Source organism: Synchiropus splendidus, chromosome 1, assembly GCF_027744825.2.
Source record: "Synchiropus splendidus isolate RoL2022-P1 chromosome 1, RoL_Sspl_1.0, whole genome shotgun sequence".
NCBI lineage: Eukaryota > Metazoa > Chordata > Actinopteri > Syngnathiformes > Callionymidae > Synchiropus > Synchiropus splendidus.
In genome coordinates, this window is record NC_071334.1 from 62131720 (window position 1) to 62157462 (window position 25743).

The window sequence follows — 25743 nt, forward strand, 5'->3', positions numbered from 1 at the left end:
TTGATGGAAAAGAACGTTGTGATTTCTTTATTCTTTTCTTCCGTTGTTTATACAGAGGGTGGACCAACATTGATCCTGCTTCATGTTCGATCATCGTTTGATTCCACACCAGTTTTCAATCACTTTCTGTTGCCACCAGAAAACAAGAACGCATCTTTCAATGGATGAGAACTGTCCACCAGAATGAAAAAGAAAAGGACACTGGTTAAAAATGAGAGACCCTCAATGTGATGGAGGACGGCTTGTGATCGACCTGTGATGACGCTGCAATGTTTTTGCTGTGTTGTGATTTAATGTTCAGGGTTTGCCATGGAAGACGGACGCACTAATGCTGACAAACTCACCACTCCTATGCTGCGTTTAACACAGAGTTCATGAAACAAGTGTCCCTTCAATTCAGACAATGCTGTTGACTGAATTATTTTTTTTTACAAATCTGTTGTCACTTCTATTTTCCAGCAGGAATACTGACTAAAGGTTACCAAATCAATTCAACACGGTGGCTTCAAGCCCTTCAGAGTGCATTGATACATCACAGACAGCAACAACAACAAAGACTAGTCAACTCATGAAAATAGCTTCCTCTTTTCCCGGCTTTCTTTCAACAGGATTGCTTTGGTTTGTTGTTTGTTCTTGGACTGCGTGAACAAAAAAATGTCTATCATCATCGCAATAGGGAAGTAAATGTACAATAATAGTGGAGATCAGCTTGATCCCTGCTCCAGTATGAAGATGCTGCTTGTTACATAACACGACAACTGAAGCTCTCTCAGCAGTCAAACATCAGAATAAATAAACACTAACCATTCAGTTTAGCACTCAAATCCAGTAAGTAATAAATGAAACCTACAGGGGGCAGCATCGTTTCAAAAGGCAGTGGATACATTCCATTTCAACACATTTTGCCTGGAACCAGACACTGCAATGAAAAGCAAACTCCAGATCATGAATGACTTTTGATCCACTGAATCAATCCGTTTTTAATTCTTTGTTGTTATTGGGGTGACTGTAGGCGGCAGCAGTCTTCTTACATTGGCGTTTTTTTATACGTCCTCTAAAGTAAAAAATAATCATAATAAAAATAAATAGACGTCTTTGAGGTTGCAGCTGATGAAATGAAGTGAGATGATGATGATGATGAAAAGGCTCATAAGAAAACTCACAATGTGTCACATGGCCAGCTAAATGTAAATAAGCCCATGCATGAATCTACATTGCTGTGAATGAAGAACAAAACCCCTGACTGGCGCGAAAATGCAGACAAAGCGCTGACTCTCCTGGTTGTGGAAAACCAGTTGAGCATCAACAGGAATGGAAGAAGACAAGCATTTCTCATTTTTGGTTTCAGCACACCTTTTTAACTATTACAAAAAGAAAAAAACAAAAACAAAATTTGTATAAAGCTTTCCCCAACATTTGTTTAAAGTTACAGTTACCAAAAAATGAAGACGTGAATAATCCATGACATACGCTATCATCATCATCATAATAATAACATCATGGTCATCATCCTAACACTAGGGTCTATGAGGTATATCTGCAACAGTTTGGTACAAACAGAACGCTCTGCACTCAACTCTCTGTCCGGGTTTCTCCTCCTGTAAAGCTTTGCAACCGTTCAAGAGTGGATGAATCTTAGGTTTTCAGAATGTCGACATTAATGACGGAGGACTGAAGAAGCGGAAGAGCTTAAAACATTCCCACTGAAACGTAACACAGTGACAGGAAGAATACGTCACTATAGTGGCAGGTCTGTTTTTCACTCCCTCTGCTTTTCTTTGCCATTGCAAAGCACCAGAGAGCAGGGAAGACTCCTGCACCAGCCAGGAATAGTAGCATGAGACGGAGGTCGAGACGTCCAAGGTTATACTTTGCAACAGAATCCTGTCTGGTTGGAAGCTTTATGTCTCACCTGCTCTTTTCTGAACCACTTAGCACATGAAACATTGTTAATCATGAAGTTTAACATGAGAGTCATTTATGTTTTGCACTGAAATACCTTTGCAAAATAGGCGTTCGACTTGACGGAAGAAGAAAACCTTTCCTTTCCAGTTCAAGGGGAGTTACCTTTTAGGACAGTGGTGCTGCTTTATTGTTTCATCAAACAGTTTTTACCCAGTGAAAACCAGGTTGTGTAACATCACACTAGAGGCCATCTCAACCAGTATTACTGTGTTGATGTGGATGTCGTTGATGTGTTTAGCTCAGCAAGTAATGCCAGTTCTCTCTCTCTTCCAGGTGTAGGGTCCGAGGGTCAGTGTCAAGCAGGGCCATTGGGATGGGAATAACACTCCTGTGTCATTTGCTTTTGTTAAACTGTGTTGTTTAGAAGTGAGCACTGAGGGGCAATGGTCCAGGCATTTAGAACTAAGAAACAGGCCTCAGAAATACTTTCACAGTTAGGTCTACGGGCGGCGTGTGGGTCTGCCCAGTCCATCTTTGCCGTACTTTGACAGTGACACACTGCACACCATTTTTCACTTGAGTGTAAATGGCTTGAAGCTAATGAATGCACGTGATTGAGTGGCAACAAGTGCTGACAAATAAATGGGCTATTGTCTATTTACTTTCATTCAGTTGGTTCACTGAGGTCTCTAACTAGAATGTAGGGTTTTAGGCCTGGAACTGTGAAAGGGCCTGGGTTAGGAAAGCAAGCTTGAAGGGTGGATTGGAGTTGGTCAGTTAGAACATGACACCATGGGGCCATAAGCGTTCGTGGTCGCTGAGAGGCTTGGAGCGGAGGCTAGGGTTCTGGTGAAAAGGTCAGTTAAGATGCTCAGGAGGTCAGGGGATTTGGAAACAGCATGTCGACAACTGAACAGGCTTGGCCTCATGGTGAGTGAGTGTATTACTGTAAGTGCTAGTCCGGTTCTGAAAAGGTAGGTTTAGATTGTGTTGGACTGAAAAAGGTTGACAAAACCAGAAACACGCCGATGCTGCGGAATAGTGTTTAAAACAAGGAAAACATTCCGCTCATTGAAAGTTGTAAGTCGGCCCAATGGTGTGTGGGTCAAAGCTACGGAATATTTCAGTGCAAGACATTGCTCCCTTTCTTCGTCTGACATCCTCCCATTCACACTTCCATAGCCATAACTTAATGGGAGGAGAAGAGAAAGGAAAATCCATTGAGCATATTTGAGTTGTCCTGACATCCACCGAACAGTGTGGCGGGAATCGAGGCTAAGAGAGTGCAGGAGCAGAGAGTAAGGACAGAGGAGATCAGGGAGGAAATGAAGAGGACAATGAAGGGGTGTCATCGCTGAGGAGAAATACCACCAGAGTGTTGAGGCTGAGTGCAGATCGCACTGGAGAGAAAAGAATCTTTGGTTTCTTTGGTTTCATCAACACGATTAAGAGGACAAATGTTAACACCAGTGAGGTAGCCGCTCTGCTTCTCACTCCTCACACAGATTTTTTTCTTTTTTCTTATTTTTACAGTCAGTCTTGGAAGCAGCTTGCTTTATGGGACGTCTCAGTTTTTCTTCCTAACCAATGAAACAAGTCTGTGTGTGTTTGCATGCAGGCAGTCTCACACACACACACACACACACGCGCGCGGAGCGACGGCGGCGTCAGGAACCTGGATAAGATCTTATGTTGTGAAACGTAAAGGAGGCTGTGGACTCACTTTACCAGGCTGAAACTAGTGGATCGACAGTTTGATCTTTGATGTTTCTTTGGTTTTGTTTGTGGCAAAAAAAAGCGAGTACTTGTCCAGAAGTGTCATCAAAGAACACAGTCTGGAGGGTCCGATTTTGTGACAGACTGGATGAATAAGATCTTAACCAGGAATGGGGCTGCGTGGATGTAAACACACGGTTTATTGGCCTCTCAAGGATTCCAGTTATCTTTGGTGGGTCAGTCACATGACCACGTGTGGCCTTTTACATCACCTGATCAAGTGGAACTATAACATCAGTCATAAACTCAAAGTCAGCAGGACACAAACAAATGAAAACGACAATAAATTAGCCACAGTAAATCACAGGCGGTCAAAGGAAAGCAGATGCAGTGCTCATCATTCAGTCGCGATTGTTCGGTCAAACAAAGACAAAAAAAAACAAAAAAAAACCAAAGACTAGACTGGCTAGATTGTTGACATTCAGGAGAAGACGAATCTACCGCGACATTCCTAGGTTGTCGAGCTAAACATTCTGAAAACAACATTGCCTTTGCTTTTTAGAGTAAAGCTAACTAAGAATAAATTAAGGGGTCTGGCACAAGCACTGCATCTTTGATGCCACTAACATTCTTAAATAGGCATAAATAGGAATCAAGAAGATGACATCTAATTAAATACCATTAAATTATTCTGACGTACAAAACTAGCGTGTTCTAAACAGCTCATAAATAAATACAGCATGGGACAGAAAGAAAAGGGAACAGTGTAAACTTTGGCAAAGCTAATGAGCATCAGGGAACAAGGGAGATTTGGCAACACAATTTGTTCGCTTAAATTAACCCACCATTATCAAGAAACATAAATTACATTAAATAACAATAATAACAACATATTGCAAAACATCGAGTTCGGAATGTTAGTGCTCCACGACGCACTGAGGTGAAACATCTTTGGGACGTTGAAGTTTGTGTTCCATCCTGACAGTGGTGGGCGTGGCTGATGGCTGCCGCCGCCCCGCACCCGCCCCCCACCCCCCTGCACCATAAACAACAGGCTCTTCTTTGGACTTACAGCTTCACATACAGAAAGAGAGAGAGAAAACTAAGGATAAAGCTATTTGACCGATATTTTAGCATTTTCTCTCGGTGGGTGTTCTTTTGTTTGGTATCTCTGTTTTTGGTGAACATGTCGCAGCAGCAGCGAAGTTCCTCCTCTCCTCACGTGCCGTCACAGCTTCCTCTGGTTGCAAGTCTCAAGTGTACACGCGAAAGAAACGATTCTTCCGTGTGTTTGGGACATTCCTAGAGACCATTTGTCAGCTCAGTAGCAGATGAGGAAACCCACTGTTTTGGTTGTAGCTGTGATTGTTTGAGCCTTACAGGTCAAGCTTGACACGTGGAAACAGTTAGAAGACACTAACGCTGACCATTGATGTTCTGTTGATTCGTCGAGTTTAAAAGTGATCAGTGCCCATGTGCTACCGTCAGTACAGCAGGAAATCTTTGGTATAATCTGTACATCTCACACAGCACGGACATGAGCAGGTTTAAACAACAGCGTGGGTGGACTCCAGAAGCTCGATTGAGAAGTGCGATCTAAGACTGGAACAGACCGTCAATGCTGAGAAACACAAGAACATTCTCCTCTGTCTGCACAGTGGAATATGCCTAATCCAGCGAGGGCGGAGCCGGAGCTGCTTAGCCGACCTTTTCTACTGGGAGGTGAGGAGGACTGCTGCTGCGGTTAACAGTGAATCTTTGGTTTGTTAGCTGATGAGGTTTCTGTTGTTCTTTTAACCATTTTTTTACTTTGAAAAACTGCATAGGCACACGTTAAAGACACTCTTCAACCGTGAGAGACACATTAATGTTCTGCTTTTTTTTAGGGGCCGGAGGGAAGAAAATTGATGACGATGTCCTCCGTTCTGGCCTTCCCTCCTTCCCGTGTGGTTTTCGTTTTAAACCCTTTGTCAGCTGGCTTCCCCTTAAAGATGGCCTGACTCCACATCAGGCAGAGCAAATCTACTTCTCTGCTGTCATGATGTCATCCCTCCTGCTATCCTCCCTCCTTCTCTTCCGACGTCCTTCACCCTTGACATCGTCGCCACCGCTCTTTTTTTTTTTTCTTTTCTTTAAATCTATTTTTTTGGTAATAATTCTCTTCCATCATCAGTTTTTATCCATTTGGTGGAACAGTTAGGTGCAGAAAAAGGTTTTCTTTGGTTTCGATTTGTCAATAAATAGAAAAAGTCTCAAGTGTCCATTTTTAAATTTTAAATTGTTCTTAAAGCCTTTGGCTCGCGCCTACGCAGGCTGGTGCTCAGCCTGAGGGAGGAGGGGCTGCTGACTGACGCTTGTCCTTTGGTTTGCTCCTTTTTTTTTTTGGTTTGATAGCTCATGAGAGATGGAGGATGAGGTGAGGAAACTGTCGGGTTGGATGCTTGGTGAGTATTTACATCAGCTGTACAGCGAGTGTGTGTGTGATTGGGGTGACGTCTGATGTTTGGCATCGCCGAATTATGACCCTCCTTTAGCGTTTGAAAGAATGAACCTCGGCTGTTGGCTCCCACTGACGCTGGGGATGGAGCTGCCAGGCATCGTCTTTAGATTGTCCTCTTCAACTATTACAAAGGCCCTGATTCGCCTGGACAGTCCGTCGCAAGGGTCAGATGGGTCCACTCCTCGGTTCAGCTCAGTCATAATGCTGAGTCAGCCAGGTCATCCTCAGTCCAGGATGAGCGTTAACCAAAGTTTCCAAGGGGGTTGTGGCTGATTGGCAGTCTCAGTCTGGGGCTTCCACGCTGAGACTGGAAATGATTTCTATCTTTGGGTATAAACCAGGATTGTGCTAATGCTAAGATGCTAGCAGAAACGCCCGTCCCGATGGGAGAGTTAGCTACGGTGAGTGGAAGAAGCCATGGTGAGCCTTGGAAGTTCTGGCCGGTGCGTAAACTAAGTCGTGTCGCGAGTGTGTGTGTGTGTGTGGTAGCCGAGTGGAATTCAGCCTCTGTTTAGAAAAAATGGCATCCTGAGTTTTCTAAAATGCGAAGACCACTCGGCTTTGCGGAGACCCCCGGTTCTATTGCAAAGAAAATGTGCTTCAAGATTGTGCTCAGGTACGTTGTAAAGCAGTGGAATGCACCAAAACTCAGAAGAAACTGTGTCTACGTGTGTTGTGCTTGCGTGTCCCGTCTCGTGAATGTGTCCGCTCTCTTTGGTAAATTGGCAGGTCGGCGTACAAGTGTGAGAAGAATAAGACGACTGGTCCACAGAGTGGAGACCTTTTTCAAGGGAAATATTGCACCGTGACTCTTCCGATTCATTTGGGGAAATACTCAATGGAACGTGTGGATGGTCCAACGGTCAAAAGTAACTCTGGTCAGCTTTTCCAATTTGTCCTATATATGGGTCGTGGATAGTAAAGTCATCAGGTTGGTCAGCATCAAGCACATTCCGCTGTCATAAAGCTTTCATAGGCTGTTTTCTAGCTTATGTTGCATATTAGAAAACAGATACTGTCCTCTAGTCTTTGGTATCTGGGCTAGCGGCGAAACATTAGCGGTGAGGTTTCCGTGTTCTCAACATGAGGTTAGCGTTCAGCATGGAAATTGGCGTGTGATGAGGTGGAATCAGGTGGTTTGGCTACAAATAAGTCGTCACAGTGAGCAGCCCCTCGCTCGGTTTGTCAACATCGACAAAGCTAAACAGACAAAAAAATAGTAAAAAGTTTCCTCCTTGCTTCAAACCCGTCCACCCACCCCGTATTCCCAGGAACCCTCCCTCTCGCTTCCCTCCGTCTAAAATCACGCTTTGGTACAAGTGCTGGACGAGGACGACTGGCCTCCGGGGCTCCCTCCTTCGTCTGTCCATTTGTCCAGGCTTCGGCGGCGGGCGTTCATGAAGAAGTTGCTGACCGTGGTCAGCTCCAAGCCCAGCTGCTGCGAGATGGTGAGCTGCATCTCCTTGGACGGCCGCTTGTTCTCTTTGAAAATGGCCAAGAGGGTGCGCCGCTGCAGGTCGGTGAAGACCAGCCGCGACTTCTTTGGTGTGTTGTTGCGATCTTTGCCCGTGTCCTGCTCCTTCCTCTTACACGCTGTGGAGACAGACACACCTTATTAGGACATATGAGACCACGTTGACGTCGTTGTTTTGTTGCTGGAACAGTATCTGTCCTTATGAATAACTGAGATACAAGAGGTGGGATTTAAAAAATCGAATTTAAGATAAATAATGAATTATGATTTTAATATTTGACGCCAGAATGATTATATTACGTTTAATTTTCCCTCCATCAGCACGTTCTCATTCAGTCCCCCTCTTTGTGCGGTTATGACGTATAGAGTATAATGTAGTTTGCCTGGATTTGATGACACAAAAATGTCTCTTGTGAAACAAAGTTTATATGTCGATTCATTCATTAATAAAAATGAATCTCCTGAAGTCCCAGGCCTGACTGTTACATTACTCTAAATGTAGTTGTGGATATAAAAATGAACAGCAGTAGAGGTAAACTGTCTTCATATAAATACTATTTTACCACTCTCACGATGGGAAATAGATATTTATTGGCTGTTTGGTAGCGGATTCTTCAAGGAAATGCACCTGTCACAGCTGTTTGAACGCGAGTTAAACTGCAACATTGACTTCACTGCCGTTTTAAATCTTCCGGCAGAGGCTCGGATGTAAATATAGAATAACACGATCGAGATCTATTTGTCTCCTCCGGTCAGGAGGGGCGGCTGTGTGAGGTGAGGGTGTGTTTGATTTCATTACCTCCCTGAATTAAGTATGCACGAGTCACCGCCCGGTCGATCGATAAGAATCACGTTAAAGACTCAATTCTGTAACAAAACCATTGCGTAACACGCGCGCGCCCGCGCGCACACACACATGCTGGTGGGTGTAATGTGGTTTGTAGTCAAACTTTACACTTATTTAAGGCGAGATCAGGAACTAAGAAGCATCAGATGATTGAGAACACCGAACAGTTGCGCTCTGCCACTGAGAGGTGGCGCTATTGATCTGTCCACATTAGCGGTCTGCTGATGGCGTCGGTGTCAGTGAACGGTGTCTGGTAAAGAATAAACATCGTGATTCCTCCAACATTACCTTCCCTTTTCTACGAGTGAGACAAATCAATGATTAAGAAAAGAAGAAGCAGACGCAAAATATGAATCATTTGTGTGTGAAAATCATCCATTCAAAACCATCACTTATATAAATTATAATACTACTACTAATAATATAATTACATAAATTATAGTAGTAACTTTTTTTTCTGATGAACAAAAATGAATACAATTTAACTTTGCGCTCTTACGGATTTACTGACCAGCAGTTTATTATTATTAAGATTATTGTTATGAATATGATGATGTTGATGATATTATCAGTATCACTATTATTATTATTTATAACAACAACAACAATAATAATAATAATAATAATAATAATAATAATAATAATAATAATAATAATAATAATAATAATAATAAAGGGCCTCCCAGAATTCTCCGGGGTCTGGTTCCTCACTACTTAATCTGAACATAGTCAACACTGTTAGCTCATCTAGTTTGGCTCCAACCAAACTGGCCAGCCTTCTGCATCAGTCATGTTCGTGCTTCTCTTTTCTCCTTGGATCTATTGTAAATGTAGAAGTAGACAAACACAGATGACTCAGTAGCAGTGTAGCATCAGATGGAGAACTTTACCTTGTTGTAGATGGTCATAATTTTATGTGTGTTTGATAAATGTAACCTATATATATAATGTAACAGACAAGCCAACCACAAAACAACCTTCGATTGCTACACTTCAAACACAAACACCAATCTGAGCTGTGAGTAAAATCTCAGCAGCGTTTTCCCTTCAGACAAGCGCTTAAAAAAAGTGCCAACACATCTGGAAGTGAAAAGGGGAGGGCAATCTAAATCAGCCGCCCACTCACACAAGCATCAGATGCTTCCATCAGGTTTTTCTTCAGCAGGTCCAGGTTACAGTGAGGATCACACGTGCAATTCTATTATTCAAAAGAGCCGTGCGAGTGGGGGAAGGGTGAGAGTGGACATTGGGAGCGGGAGGGGGGTTGTATTCTTTAGAGGTACGGAGTGGATCAATAGGATCAATACGGCAGGGTTCCTCTGTCTTACATCAGCTCTCTGTGGTGAATCAGAGTGTTGCTAAATGTGTCTACAGCTACAAACAGGATCAGCGGGAAGTCAACATCATCGCACTTTGCCTTGGTGTGGATTCCTCCCAAATGATGCAGCTGGGAGGAAAAAAAACAAATTCCTAAAGGCGTTCGACTCACTTCTGGTGAGAATAAAGTAATTCTAATGAGTATAATAATGTTCATGCATGATTGAAATGAGAAATTAGACCTTTCCGTGACCTTTTTTTTCGTAATGGCTCAAACAAGGCAATGTGTGTGTCCAAGCAGGGTTGCAAAAAGGACATCAATGATGTTTCCTTGATTTTTAATGCTGCAAATTCGATGTTAGCATTGGTTTTGGACCTCAAAATAGAAGACAACCAGCTGTGGAAAAACCACCAACTGGTCCAGAAAAAGAAGAAATGTCTTCACAGTCCAAGTCCTGCCAAAAGCCATGCTCCTTTCTGGGATCTGCATAAATAATTTTGTGTACTGCGATCATAATCATAAAATGGAATACTGCTTGGCTCAACATGAACCACTCCATGATATAGTCCACACCAGGTGCGGCCTTCTTCATCCAGCATCCTTATGGATATTCATTCATTCATTCATTCATTCATCGAGTGAGGGCACTAGGCCTGGGACACCTGGAACCGGTCGGAAGGCTATGAACAGGGCACAGAGTGACAACCAACCCTTCCCACACACACGCAACTACAGATCATTTAAGGGTTCTCAGTTAACCTCTGAATGTTTTTGGGAGGAAAACTGGAGTCCCCCAGAATAAAAGCCACACAATGCAAACTCCTCACATAAAGGACCCTTTTGCCCCTCATGCACATTGTCTGCAATTGAACTGCGATATGTTTGAGTATATACCAAGAGCGATTTAGTCCAAACCATCATTTGTTATCATCAACCAAAACCAACATGGAAGTCATTGAAATGTGTTCCCATACGCAGAGCAATTCTAAAGGTCAAGTCTCGCGCTGCATTGAGAGCCATTATGGCGACTTAGAGGCTGCCATTTGCACACTCGTATGGAGGGTCAAGTTGAGTGCTCAGCGTCAAGAGCCGCGAACACACAGCCAGCCCATCAATGAGCTTGTCAATGGACACAATGAGGGGCTGTTTCACCAAAGCAGACGCTTGAGGTGAGGAGGAGAGTCCTACATGTTAAAGTGGAGTGAGAGATCTAGACCTGGGAATGGAGTCAAAGACGAGGAGGTCTGGCTTGGTTTGGGCTGGGGACCAACTTGTTTGGTTCTTTGGTCCGCTGACACTTTTCTGTACAGCCAGCAGGACACATTTAAACACAGCCAGCACTTTTGCTTTCGGAAGTTGCCAAGAGAGGGAACTGTCAGCAAGAGCATCAACAGTTGTTCCTAAATTTAGACGCCTTTCAGCAGTAAATTGGGGGCTCGGGTTCTGGTCCCAGGCGGAGAGATCATCACTTTGCTTGAATGAGCTGAAGAGTGTCTGGGTTTGTTTCCTGCCTCTGAAAGGCAATAGGAATTAAGCTAAATATAACAACGTAACATTTGTGTGCTATTGAAGTGTTACATGCCGACATTGGTCCAAGACCTACTGAGACAGACAAAAATAAAAATTGGATTTCATAGACAAACTGGAGGCGAGTGTTATGAATCTTCATAAGATGAGTTAGTGATTGTCGTGAGCTAACAGGATCAGTGGCTGGTTTTCACCAGCCTCTGGATGAAATGGTGTGGATGCAGCCTCAGAGCTTCACGACGCTCTCAACTCCATCACTTACGCCTCAGGTCCATTTATTTGGTCTTTCATTTGCTTCCCCTGCTATTCCTCAGCATGTCGCCAGCTTTTTAGTCTCCCATCAATCACCTTTTCTTCATTTTTGCTTCCATGATAGCTCTTTTGTCTCGATTATCTCTCTGCTCCATTGTCTCTCCTCCTCCATTGTTGTCCCCGGTTCCTCCATCTCTCCTCCCTCAGCATCCTTCCACCCCTCCTTTTCTTGGCCTCCTCCGTCTCCCTGTTTCTTTTCCTTTCAGCATGTCTCTCCTCGTCTTGCGCTGTTTTTTTTTATTGCACCATTACCACTTAAGCCTTGGTATCCATTACACAGAGGGCATGTAAGTGCAGGGTAAGTAGTAAAGTCGCCCTTCACTCTGCACGCTCGTGTGTGGCGCCACATTTGGACACTCCGTCATGAGCCGACAGGACCGAGCCATGCTTTGGTTGAATCTTTAGTCAGTTGTGACTCTGTGTGTGATGTCATTGTGATGCCACTGGGGACTCTGTTTTCTTCAAATGATTAAGACGCTTCATTCTCTGTCTAGTGGCTCCAGACAGGAGTGGAGACTGAAACCGGCAAAGATGGCCGCCAAATGCATTTGCATTCCTTATCAAACATTGCCAGCCTCAAACAGCTCCAGTGAAATGATTTTCTCTTAAGCCTCTATTGTCTGTCATGGCTAGCTCCTGAATAACTCACCACCATGATAGAACATTTTCCTTTACAAGACAACCACAAACATACAGTGTTGCGTCCTGGGTCAAAATAGGCAACACTGAGAATAATTGTATTCATCTTTTTCTCTGCAAATAATTCTCAATATTACTTTACTGATGAATATCAGGAATATCCCCTAAACATACTCATAAATAAACTCATAAAAGTCAAAAGTTAAAATGATGCTATCATTGAACATACAGTACAGGTTGGCCAAACAATAACAGTTTGACCTGCGATAAATATGAGTCCTGATTCCCAGGACAACTAAAATGATGAGCTTGACTCGGCCACATAAATTCGCAAACGCTGTATACATCACAATATAGTAACATAACTGGAAGAGTACAGTTTATATTACAGCCTAAAGACTATGAGTGACTCAATACTCACACACACACAAGGACACACTACGAGTATTGTATACTTCACAGCACTTAAAATCTGTCTGATACAAATAGATAATAAAGACCCATTGCATTTTAGCACTTAGTGTGTGTGCATGTGTGTGTGTTGGCACGTGCATGAATGTATGTTTACGTGTGCTTCAGCTTAATGCATCGAGATGATTTCCGCTTCTTGCTTTAATAACCGGAAGCGGATGAACAGACCGTGCCCTCTCACTCTCGCTCGCACATGGACTCACACACAGCTGAGGAAAGCCACCGGTTTAAGCCACCATGTTTCTTAACATTATCCTTATTGTTGTTTAATCCATCCTTCTTTGGGTGCTCCTCCTGGCTTTCTCCCTCTTCCCCCCCCAAACCATTGTGTTGATGTTTCAGCCATTCTACTTTTGTTACTTGTCACTTGATGAAGCTTTACAGGAGCGGACATTTACCAGTGTGTTTGTGCTGTCATGTTTCGTCATACTTGTGACTACCAAGTCTTGAAAAGCCGCCTTCTTGTGAGGACATTTTGGCCTGTCCTCAGTAAAAGTAGTTTATTATAATTGGGCACAAGTTTGGTTCAGAGTCCTGGTTGAGGTTAGCCATGTGTTTTGGAGGGTTGTGTTAAGGGTGAGAGGCTGGGGAATGCACTATGGCAATGAGAGGTCCCCACAAAACATAAAAACACATGACCGTGTGTGTGTGTTTGGCTTTGTGCATGTGTTGTGTCATCAACAAATTTTTCTAGTGAACTCATCTCAGACTGTGTGGACCTAAAAGCCAGGTACTGACCAGTCCTTCTGTACACATGCAGCCATGGTAAGAGTCTCACTCACTCTTGTTTACAAAGTCATGGACTGACCATTCACCACTGACCCGATGATGTCAGTGATCCAACAAGGAAGCGATCTCAAAGTTGTCAGCTTTATTGCTTTTTTATTTTTCAATGATAAAAAAATAATTCCGGTGGAGCCCAGCAACTCCACCCAGGATATAAAGAAGACTCATAGTTATCTATTATATAGTTAGCTTTGCTTATTTATTATGGGGATTTAAATGACCCTTAAAGTTGATGAAATGTTTAAGGACTTCAACTTCATAGTTAAGAAAAAAATCTGATCTGTTTTATAAGACACAGAAATAAAATAAAATGCTTCTGTGAGGAATTTTCCAAATGGCAACATGTGGTATGACAATGAAGAAAATCCAATATTTTGTCACAAACACATGAAAAAAGGTCATGAAACGAAGATGTGAATTGTATATTTCCATAAAAAAGAAAAGTGAAAGTAGAGCGGACTATTTAAAAATACTCCTCCATGAAACAGTGCTTGTGATTTGTGTAGAAAAAAAAACTCTTACAAAATCAGTTTTGGAGACATTTTGCAAGATTTCATGGAAACATTGAGCGACCTTTGACTTGTGGACACACAAAAGCATGTAGGCACACAGCAACCCACACACAGAAGACACTCATTAATAGATGACGAGTTAACCTTCTGTACATTTTCTTATCAACATTTTTTTCGGGTGTCCTGAAGCCATCTCGGCCAACACACACTGGCTCGTCGCGTCCACAGTGGTCAGTGATTGATCAGAGCGGCTATATCTGGACATCCTGGCAAACTGCTCAGCGCGCTGTTTGTCTCCCAAAGATTAGGTGACGTGATCAAGGTTTCCCACTCAGCGAGGAGAAAATCCCCGGAGGATTTAAATATTGATAATGTTTTTTTCTCCTGCCAGTAAATCCTGAAAGGATCTCCTGTCAATCACAGGACGCACACAGAGATCTGAACTGCAAGATGATCACTCCCAACACGGATCTGAGAAACCTGCTTGTGAGGCCATTGATGTAGCTGCTGCTATGTTTGCTCACAACAATACAACTATAGAATTCACGCGTCAATAACTAGGCTTATTTAATGTCTGGATGTTTGAATAACCATAGCTATTTTATTCACTTTTCCAATGATCGTGTGCTGAAACCCTTTCCTCCACCGTAATTTTAAGCTACGTGGTTGTTACTGTTCTCCTCTCCCACTAAAGCCGTTTCCATTAAAGGTTGTAATATCTACAATTGGATCTCGTCCATCCAATATGAAACATAATCCAATCACAGACAGATTCCACCTGATGAATCCACTTAAGTGGACCAATCAAATAAAGTACGGTCCCCCTCAAAAATCCATCTTCCTGATCAAACAGCAACTGCTTTTAATGCTTTTACCAGCAAACCAGCAGCTGCTGGGAGTATTTGTCCTGGTTTGGTTTGGACTCCCCAGCACAAACAGCACGAGTGATAAGATAGCAGGACTGCTGGAGCGCGAGGGCCAGTCCGACATCAGGGGGGAGGAGAGGTCCTTCTTCAGGGAATTTAAACTAGCAAACCCTTGTGAGCTCCTGGAACACTACAAACTGTAGAAATGTTCATACTTATCTTATATTATTTATTGATTCAATATTGATTTTCATACTTCAGTTACAAAAAAAACATAGTCAGGACTATTTAAAAATTCATATCACAAAAAAATAAAATAAAATAAAATAAAATAAAAATCCTTCTCAAATGATATTTTGTACAGCATAAAAAAATTACAACGATGTTTGGGTTTTTTCCCTTCCCTACAGGATGTTGAAGAAGACGTCTTGTTTGTCTTCCATGTACTTTAAGCCTAGTGATCCTGTCAGCACAAACCCTGCTCAGCGACTGACAGGTGCAGTCGTCCGTCTTTATTCATTACACCTGGGGACACCGTTATTTCAGCCGCGCTCCTCAGCAATACTAATGAAGCTGAGGGGGGAAATGAGGAGTTTGAGGAGAAACCGAGGCAGGGTGATGTACATGTGCCGGGGATGGTAGAATATTCTGGAGGTACTGGACACTGAGCTCTGGGGGGTGCGTCTCCTTATCACACTCTAAATGCACAAAAAAAAGAATTTCACAGAGCTTATGTGGAAAAGTGGTGAAAAGGCTGATCGATAGAACGGCTGACACAATTTTGGCTCGCTGTCACGGAGCAGCACAATTAAAGCTGATCCAGTTGTTAACATGGCTTTCAACAAACACACCCGCATGTAAAGACTCATTTTCAGGCTCAGCTTGGACCTTTGCAGCCTCTTGCTTGTGGGCCTGCCTGCGTGCCTTAAAATTCTCCTAGCACTTTGCCTCATTCAGCTCAGGGTCCACGTGTCACGTTTGATTTGACCGCCCTAATAAAACGGCGACAGGGCCATTTTCTCCTCTGAACCCAGAGCGACTTGGTCGGGCCCCGGCAAGGCTTCCACAGCTCCGGCACCTCAGTGCGGGGTAATTGCTGTGGACAGTTTTAACGAAAAATCACTAGACAATAGTGGTGATATTCTTATTGGGCTCCTGTGAAGGTTGTAGAGGCTCTGAACAAAAACCGCTGCACTTATTATTTCAATTGTTTAGGACCCTTTCCAATCATGACATATTATATGGGACTCTACATTGTTTGCCCATATGTAAAAAGCAATGAAAGCAATTTACAAAACCACCAAAAAATCATGAGCTTGCTTATTGTCATCGGCCAAACATGGCAAAACATGATTGGACACAAATAGGACATTTAAGCAGCTTTTCTCTTGTCGGTTCTTTTAAAGCATAATTGTGAATTTGCGGTCAAAACTGCTTGGGAAAAGAAAACATAAATAAATTGGCCAAAGTTAGTTTATCCAAAGGAAAATAGAAACAAATCCAGGCAGTTAGTACAGTTGACTTTCATAGCAAAACACATAAAATTATGACAAATACATTCATATAATATGATAATAATGCACAACATATGTAATAATACTATAATAATTATGTTACAATAATTTAGAATTTATTATTTAGACGTTTTTTGCATTTTGTTTTGGGTTGGTCATTTGAAACATCTCAAAACATCTCTATAATTCAGTGGTCAGATCAAATTGGAAAACTACTGACTACAATAAATAGCCAACCTGGATTCATCCATCCTACAAGCCATGGGGAGAAAATGGATCTTTTGTTTGGGGTGGTGAAAAAGGACCATGTTAACATGATGTGCTGACTAAAGCTATCATTTTTAAAGGAGCTACACCGTTAAATGAAGCTGAATTCAATCGCCTTGGAAACTCCACCTCTTTAAAAACGAGCTTTCATTTGTTGATTCCTCCGACGGAGGCTATCCGCACATCCGCTTTTACCTCAGCAACTCCATTCTGGAGCAGTTTAAGGATCATTTTCTTTTCATCCATAATTCACTGTGAGTCGCAGTCAGCCAGCATCCTCCATCCAAACAATGGACTCCTCCTCTCTCTCTCTCTCTCTCTCTCTCTCTCCGCTCTCCCAGTGTGTGTCTCTTTCCCTGGATTTTGCTTGGTTAACCCGGCTGTGAGGTGAAGTAGTGAAGTGAGCGGGCCGAGGTGGGTCACGCCGAGATTCCCATCAATAATTCATCGGGCCGCTGCTGCCTCTGCTCTTGTGTTCAATTCCCTGGACAATCACATAATACCTCTCCCCAAAAAGATGCACAGAGAGAAAGAACGAGAAACAGATGAGGAAATTTGGAGGGCGAGTCAAAATGACGCTGCTGAGATAAGACAACTGTTATATTCAACACCAACAGTTGTGCTTTAACGCACAGCATACTATGATTTAATGTCCACAGCCAAAACAGATAGATGGGTTTGTTTTCAGGGTGCCATAATGTCCAGTGAAGAATGTGGGGCCTTCAGTCACTTTTCCTTCTTTTTCATAACAATACCAGATTTCCCCATAATATTTTTTTTTTACATTTTAAAATTTAACAAACCTAAACGTAAACTCTTAAGTCTTTATTAATTGTCTCATAGTTTCTCAGAAATATTATATTTTTTTTCCAATCATAAAATTGTGCTACCAGATTAGGATTATTCATTTATTTTCTTGCTCTTTGTGTGAAGTGCAGAGGGGCTTTGGCCGTCCACATGAGGGTAGAGGCGAGGGGAACCTGGAGCAGGTCACCAGCGCATCACATGGAAGCTCTCACACAAACACTCTATTGAGAATTGAATCTCAATTAAAGTGTGAATGCTTTGTCCTGAGGGAGGAGACCGGAAGTTTCATTGCCACCGATTGGTTGGACGGAAGAGGTTAAAGAGAGAGACAGAGTGTTGCCGGCCGAGCAGAAGGCTTAAACAGCTAAGAGCCTGAAACGTCAAACCTTATAATTAATTTATTCAATATCATTTTCTTTCCAATCCGAACGCATCAGCAGCCCAGCTGCTAATCACATTTCACTTAAAAACATCAAGCCATTTAGCACTGCAGACTCAACAGCTAAAAATGACGAGGAAGGCTTCCAGTCTTTCATCCACAAATCAAATCCACAGACTCGGCCTCGCTTCTTCCCAGGGTTCACAGCCATCCCTTGCACATGCACAAGTGAAGGAGGCCTCCAAGTTCACAAACTCAGAGAGGCATCAGCAAATGGCTGATATATTATAATATATAATATATATAATATATTACAAGAAAAGCAGCATTATGAAAGATGCATTTTTTTCTTCCCAGGAGCAAAATTTCACACAGAAAACAGAAAATAATTTTGCCGAAATGTGAGCTAAAACTCCACAGTGAGTCAGCAAATACCAGCGTATGGTTGATGATTTGAAAACATGCATTAAGGTGTGGATGATCAATACTGCTGAGACACTGGGGGATCAAAGCCACGTAGCTGAAGATAACAGCACAAAGAATCTTCCTGATTCATGAACTAATTATTAATTATGACTGCACACGCCCCCCTCCTCCTCCCTGACTATCTCTCAGTGGGGGAGGTGCAGTTGGTCAGCAGGGGGAATGTTTGCTCCATCTATTGTCTGAGTGTTGCAGCTCTGACCTTTGACCCATCCTCTATTAGATGCTTGTAGCTTCGGTGAAGCAGAACCCGAGCTGCCGCTTGTTCCTCAGTCGAATTAACGTCACAAAGAAAATATGAGAACAACTGGGTGGTTTCTCTACCAATTATTTCATCAGACAACGGCACTCTTCACTTCCTCAGGTATTAAACTCATCGAAATAATTGTCTAGTTTTTATTACATCTCTGATATATGTAATGTTTACAGCATGACTATGTCAGTTCATTGGGTTATTTTTAAAGAGCAGAATGCCGGAGGACGTCTGCAGTAGATCCATCCCTAATTTACACATTTTGCTGTTTAATTCATATACATTTCTACATTACAGTTTGAGGTCCACATTTGGGAATTGAATAATCCCAGACCACAGAAGCCTCCGGGCAGAATATTCTGATTTAAACAAATGAATCCAGAAGCTTGTCAGCATATATTCCCTCAATAAGAAAACAATATTTTATTTATTTTTTAAAGGGAAATTTCTTATTAGAAAAGCTTCTTTCTTTCTTTTTTCTGGATGTTTTGATTTTGATATTAGAATGTTGTTAATATACACAAATAGCACCCAACTTCAGACATCATCCATTTAGAAAATCTGAGCTGATTGCTGCAGGTGAATTTAATCGACACGGATTCCTCTCTACGTCCTGATGACAAAGTTAGAAAACACATCAAACCAAACATTCTCACATTCTTTGGTTTTCTGGTATTATAATAATTGTGATGTCTTTTGTTACATTTGTTTCAATGCTATCATATTTCCACTGGAATCTGAGAATGTCTGAAGGAAAACCTAAAACATTGAAGGCCTTTGAAGAAAGTGTTTGTATGCACAAAAAAAGACCATGAAATCTATGTTAAAATCTATGAAATCTACGTTAAAACACCATTGCGCAACAGTAAATCACCAAGCCACATCACACGTTAAAAGTGTAATTACAATGCAATAAAGGCGCAAAACTGTTTCATCAAAAACATTGATTTTTCGGTGTTGTTTGGTGTGTGTGAGAGCGAGAGAGAAATGCCACTGAGTATGTTCCATCAGGCCGGTTTTATAGTGAGTTTCAACATGCTGACATTTCACAACACACATGGGGGTGAGGACACACAAAACCACTCGATCATTTTGACTCTGTTAAAACTCCAGAAATGTCTCCTGAACAATTTCACAGTGGCAGTTTAGTGGACGCTAAAGGTGTCACTTATTCCAACAGCATATTAAAGCAGCTTCTATTTAATATGTATGATAAATATAAAAATATATCTCCAACTAGCAAACAGTATTAAAAACAAGCATGTGTCACTCAGGTGAAAAGCAGAATCACTACTCCAGAGGCCCTGAAGGCAACGTGAGCGACAGGAAAATGGGAACTCGCAATTGTTGAACAGCAAATACAAACATGATTTTAGCAGCCAGCTCTGTAACTCATCAGCATGAAAGCCCATTTATAAATGCTGCTACAAGCTGAAGTACCAGGAGTAAATCACACAGTTGCCGAGGTAATGTGAAGGCCACAGGAGAAAGGCCCCAAAATCCACTTGAAGTCAAGGAAATACAAGTGGTGTGTTTAAATAAGGCTACTTAACTTAGAAAAGTCTGTTTTGCCTGCTGTGAAACAAAAATGGATTTCATAACCATTCAACTGAAAACAATGGAAGATTCCTTTTTTTAAAAAAGTTAATACGTTTCTCCAGATTATTAGTTGGTCTACATTTTTTTTTTTTACCTGACAGTTCATTATCGGAATGTGTTTTAACTCCCTTGTTTTAATTGACTAATCAATGCATCAGCAAGTATATAAAAATCTAACAGTATTTTTGTTTTGTTGTTAATTTATTCTCACATGTTTAGTCCTCCTTTTAAAAGGTTTTCATTTAAACATTGACTGTCTGCATGCAAACATTCTTTTGTTTTATTTACTTTGGGAGTACTTTGATTCCAATATTTTAAAATCAGTTTTAACAAATTCCATTATCTAAAATAAATTGATGAATTTTTATTTTCCACATTTGTTTTTGCAATTTGATGTAAATGTTTTTTAGAAGTTGTAAAAGTGTAAGGAACTAGTGTTCATTGTAATGTAAATAAGATCAATTACATTATTATATATCATCTAATGAGAATTAGAAAGAAATATAGCCAGTTTTATAATACGCCAGTTGTTTATTTGATACATACGTCCAGCTAGGTTGTTATTTTAATATTTATATCTTTCCATCTGTGGCCCTTTTTCTGAAAGACACGTTTATAAAAAACGTTATAAGCATTGGGCCTGTTCCTGTCCCTTCTCCACTGAGCCACGACTTAAAGAATGTTTTCCTAGTTTACACATCTATCTCTGGAGTTTGTGTAGTCAGTTTCGTGAAAAAAAAAAAAAAAAATGAAAGTCACCCTTTTAAAGACGGTGTGTGAGAAGTAAAACTCCAACTTTGAATTGTAATTTCACTCCCAATAAAAACCCAAAACACAAAGGCCATATTCTAAGCACTAGAGTGTGAATGCTGATACATTTATATGGGATTTGTTCTTTTTAAGTCAAAATAATGTTGGTATCAGAACATATGAAGCGAGCCACAGCCCTGTCATCTAAGTCATGACATGGTCTCAGGCACAACAAAAGCCTCATCCAGATTGGGATCATCTCAACAAATATAAAAAAAAATCACATTTCTGTTCCCCACCACCTGCAGACTTCAACATCACCCATCCAAACAATGTTTGATGGCTTCTTCTCCTGTGCTGCTGCTGTCCCTGCAGACAATAGACTGTGCTGGGAAATGAGGAGGGTCCTCACTAGAGGGGGCAGCAGACCCACCGATGTCTGTCCCGCCAGACCCTCTCAGCCTTGAGCCCACTCTCCGGGCTAATCTGCGCCTCTAATGACCCTCAAAATCCCTACATACGGACATAATACCTACTTAATAACACTTGGAATTAACTCAACTGACTCTCCTCACTTTGGATTTCTGTGAAGTATTTTCGCGATCTATGAGTCTGTCGTTTGTAAAGCACTGTTGTCTATTTATTCATGTTTCACGCCTTCTTTTTGCCGGAGAAGAAAATCCTCTAAAAGTTGTGTTTGCTACTCAGTGCCAGGGAAATCCCATGACCTTATCATTCCTCATCGATCCCTTGTTGTTATGGATCGATCACGGTCATCATAACAAGAGTGATCGGAAATAAGCGTGAGTAAAAATAAGAATAATGTATTAAGAAAAACCTTGTGGTGTTTTTTTAATTCGAATCAAAGCGTATCATCCTTTTGTCCTCACTCACACAAACACTCACACACACACAGAGGGAGCCTGTACCTGCCAGCCTGAGGGTCGACATCCTCTGAAACTCGGGCTCCTGCAGCCACTTCCACATCCTCCTGAAGGTCTCCCTGCCGGACTTTAGTTTACTCCAGGGCTTGGGGTTCCTCAGCAGGTCCGACAGGGTCCCCTGAGAGCGGCACAGCACCCTCTGAGCGAAGATGGCCTGCGGGATGCTGTACCTCTTCAGCTCGGCCGTGATTCTTTGCGCCACCTCTTTGGTGTTGATCTCTTCCAGCTGCCCCGAACCGTTTCCCCCCTGCGACCCCGAGGAGGAGGAGGGCGGTCTTTCCCTGGTGGAAGCTAACACCGGCCCGCCGTGAGATGGAGACTGGAGGTGCGAGTGGGGGTGGTGGCCCGCCGAGGACGCGGGGTGTCCGGGATGATGCATCCCGTTCAAGTGCGGCATCATCCCGCCCGCCGGGCCGCCGAGGCCTCGGTGCTGGTGGTGCTCCCCTCGGGCCAACATGGAGGCGGCGTGGTTCGAGTCGAAGTTGAGCATCTTCTCGTGGCCCCCGTGCGCGGCGGCGCCGTAGTTGTGGAGAGCTTGCTGGGTGTTGTGGATGGAGCCCAGCACCGGGGACAAGCTCTGACCCATCCCGGACATGTGCTCCTTGTGATACGGGCTGTACAGGTTGTTCATGCCCGGCAGCCCGCGCTCGTCCCGCATCAGGGTGAAGCTCCCGCTGACGTTGCCGGGCAGCCGCTGGTGGTGGTGGTGGTGGTGGTGATGGAACTTGTCCGACACGGTGGAGATGGGGGGGAGCGGCTGCAGCGGGGTTAAGGTGGTGTAGGTGCCGCTCATGCCCATCCCGGGAGAGGAGGTGTCACACGGCACGCTCATGGCGTGGTGCAGCGGCAGCGACAGCTCTGGACGGTACTCCCCGCTGCCCTCCAGGATGCCGGACACCATGGCCGAGCGGGAGGAGGCGGCGGCGGCGGCGGCCAGGTCCTGGTGTATCCGCAGAGCCGCCGCCGCCCCGTGTCCCCCCATGGCCCCTGAGGAGCCCCCGCGGCCGGGGTGCGGGCTGTGGACGCTCATCAGCTCCGCGTCAGGGGCCATGGAGCTCACCGCCACCCCGCCATGCAGGCTGCCAATGCCCTCCATTGTCATGTCCGTGTTCATGGCGTATGCGTCCAGGTCCTTGGCCAGGCATCGATAGGCGTTAGTGTAGGCAGTCTTCATTCATCTGTCCGTCTCAGTCCATCAGGTGCGCGGAATTCTATCTCCTCTCTCCTCCTCCTTCCTCGGATGCTCCGGGATGGGTCAGTAGCCGCCTTCCCCCCCCTTTTTTTCCTCACTTTCCCGTCGTTTCCCGGTCCTCCGCAGGCCTCTCCAGCGCGGCGTCTTTGTGTTTAATGTCCCCGGCGTGTTCTTATGGTGATGCTGCGGGCCCCCATGTCCAGCCTCTCCTCCTCTGTTGCTGCTCTGCTCTCCACACTGGAGCTGTCCGCGGTCCCCTACGCGACCTCTCAACCCAACCTGCTGCTGGAGGGGAGGGCGGGGCGGAGAGGGCGCGCGCACCGGCCTTCTCTTGCAGACTGACGATCCGTTTGTCCAGTCAGAGTGTAGGAAAGGACTAGGGCGGGCCACGACGGCAACATTGACGACCAATCGACGTCCGCAGCGCAGACGGGTCTGTGTCCACGGAGCTGTCCTGGTTCAATTGTGTCTCGCTACTGACTCTTGAGCTGCGAGAGAGCGTGTGGCTGTATATAACCGGCGCAAAGATCGAGTCGTTCCTGCATGCAAATTCTGACCAATCTCCTCTGTAGCCCTGCAGTTCCTCCACCACCGTCTTGAGTGTTCTGTAAAAACATAAAAGAGCATAAATCCGATCAACCTGCAAATATGAAATTAAGTCTGTTTCTGACTCATGAAGATTTGTGTTACACATCTGTAGCATCAACTGAAACGATTTACTGAATTTGCTGCTTTTATTTATTTTAGAGACAACACACAAACACCAAACTTTTCCAAAGAGCTCTGTAAGAAAACATACTACTGGGATAATATGCAAATCCCCATGTTAATCAGTTCATGTTAGACTTTGCTTTCACCGACAACTATTTAAACCTGAATCAATAAGAGGCGAATAAGTGTAAACAAAGACCAGTGATTGGTGAAAAAGATGTGCTCATCCTGACCTCTGCACATACACATGTGAAAGTATTAATATCAAGCTGCGACCACACGCTTCTCGCCTGTTGGTGAAATCCTCTCATGACCAAAGGTTTGCACACTGGCACATGCTGAAGCTGCCTGACGTCGGAGCTATTTGCCTTCAGGAGTCATTAAAGTTTGATGTCATCCCAGCTCATCACCTTCTGCCTCTGATTGTTGAGATAAAGTCACGTGACAGGAAATACCTCAGGATAAATCAGAGCAAACAGGGGCCACGATTCGCCTCCAATGACAAATCACTGCACAAACTACTTTGTTATTTTACTCAAACAATTTGCTATGTGTGACTGGAATTCTATTAATATTAAAAAAAAAAAACATCTTCAGACTACTGGGAATTATTTAGACCACATTGGAATCTATGTTTATGTGGATATAAGTTATAACTTTAGCACACATAAAGGGTGCAGATAAGAATTTAATGATTCAGATACTGAATTCATAAACAGCAATAGAGAATCAAACACCAAAACCGTACAAACACCTTCTACATTACGTTTTACTGTTAGAATATCAACCTGTAGTGTCATTTTCTTGAGTCATCTGTATATATATATATATATATATATATATATATATATATATATATATATATATATATATATATATATATATATATATATATATATATATATATATATATATAGATAGATAGATAGATAGATAGATGTCTTTCAGTCTATATATGTATATATCTATTTATATATATAATGTTATTATTTATATATCTATTTATATATTTATAAATATATAATTTTATTATTTTTCCCCCAGCACAACAACAGTGAGAATTTATCTCATAAATATATTTTTATATATTTATTTATTTATAAATATATAATTATATTATTTTTTTAAAACAGCACAACGACATTGAGAATTTATCTATCTATCTATCTATATATATACACACATATATGTATGTATATATATATATATATAGCCATCAGCAGACTGGTGTTCCTGTTGTGGCAGTCGTCAAACAGTCATTAATTCTACCGTAGCCATAAAATATAATGACATAAAGACGCGTACTCTATCTGGTGCTTAACCTCCAAAGAGGGAAACCGTTTCAGTGTTGAAAATAAAGCACCTCTGTGTTCACTAAACATGAGGAAATAAAATACGTCACGTGCTGCATTGTGCGTCGGACCAAGAGTGTTTGATTAGGATTTTATGACCCTTGAGCACGCTGAGATATGATGTAATGTGGCAAGACACATTCCATTTTTGTGTATCACTACAGCCGGCCGTGATGTAGTCAACAGGATGGGCTCTGCATATGTGTGTGTGTGTGTGTGTGCGAGCCTGTTGGGATGTTATTGACAGTCTCTGGCTGGAGTGATGAGTGTTTTGTAATGGTAACATGGCCTGTAGCCTGTTCACTTTTCAACTGATTACACTTCCAAGGGCAAATGACCCTCCGCCTCACCATCGCCCCCAGACCGGCAAACACTCGTAAACACAGCCATATGTGCCTGGACAGCTACTGTGCAGCACGTTGAATTCATGAAACAATTCTGAGCAAGTTGTGGCAGAGTTGAATCTGCTTCATCATCCAGGGATGGGTCACGTGTTTACCCTGTGAATATGATCCTCCCAAAACGTGAAAGAAACACATGGAGACAATGTCAAGGTTTGTGAAGTAAGGTTACGTGAATATCATTGGAGCTCAGCCGTACTATGTTTACTGAATATGAT

General features: G+C 42.8%; 1 protein-coding gene across 1 annotated transcript; it reads right to left on the reverse strand.

Moving 5' to 3' along the window:
* onecut2 (one cut homeobox 2) lies at positions 1 to 23424 on the reverse strand. Its single transcript, XM_053887978.1, has 2 exons — positions 21855 to 23424; positions 1 to 7714 (listed from the first exon to the last, which is right to left on the reverse strand). The coding sequence occupies exons 1-2, from the start codon at positions 23041 to 23043 to the stop codon at positions 7425 to 7427; spliced, it is 1479 nt and encodes a 492-aa protein (XP_053743953.1). The 5' UTR covers positions 23044 to 23424; the 3' UTR covers positions 1 to 7424.
* Between the last annotated feature and the right edge of the window lie 2319 nt (positions 23425 to 25743).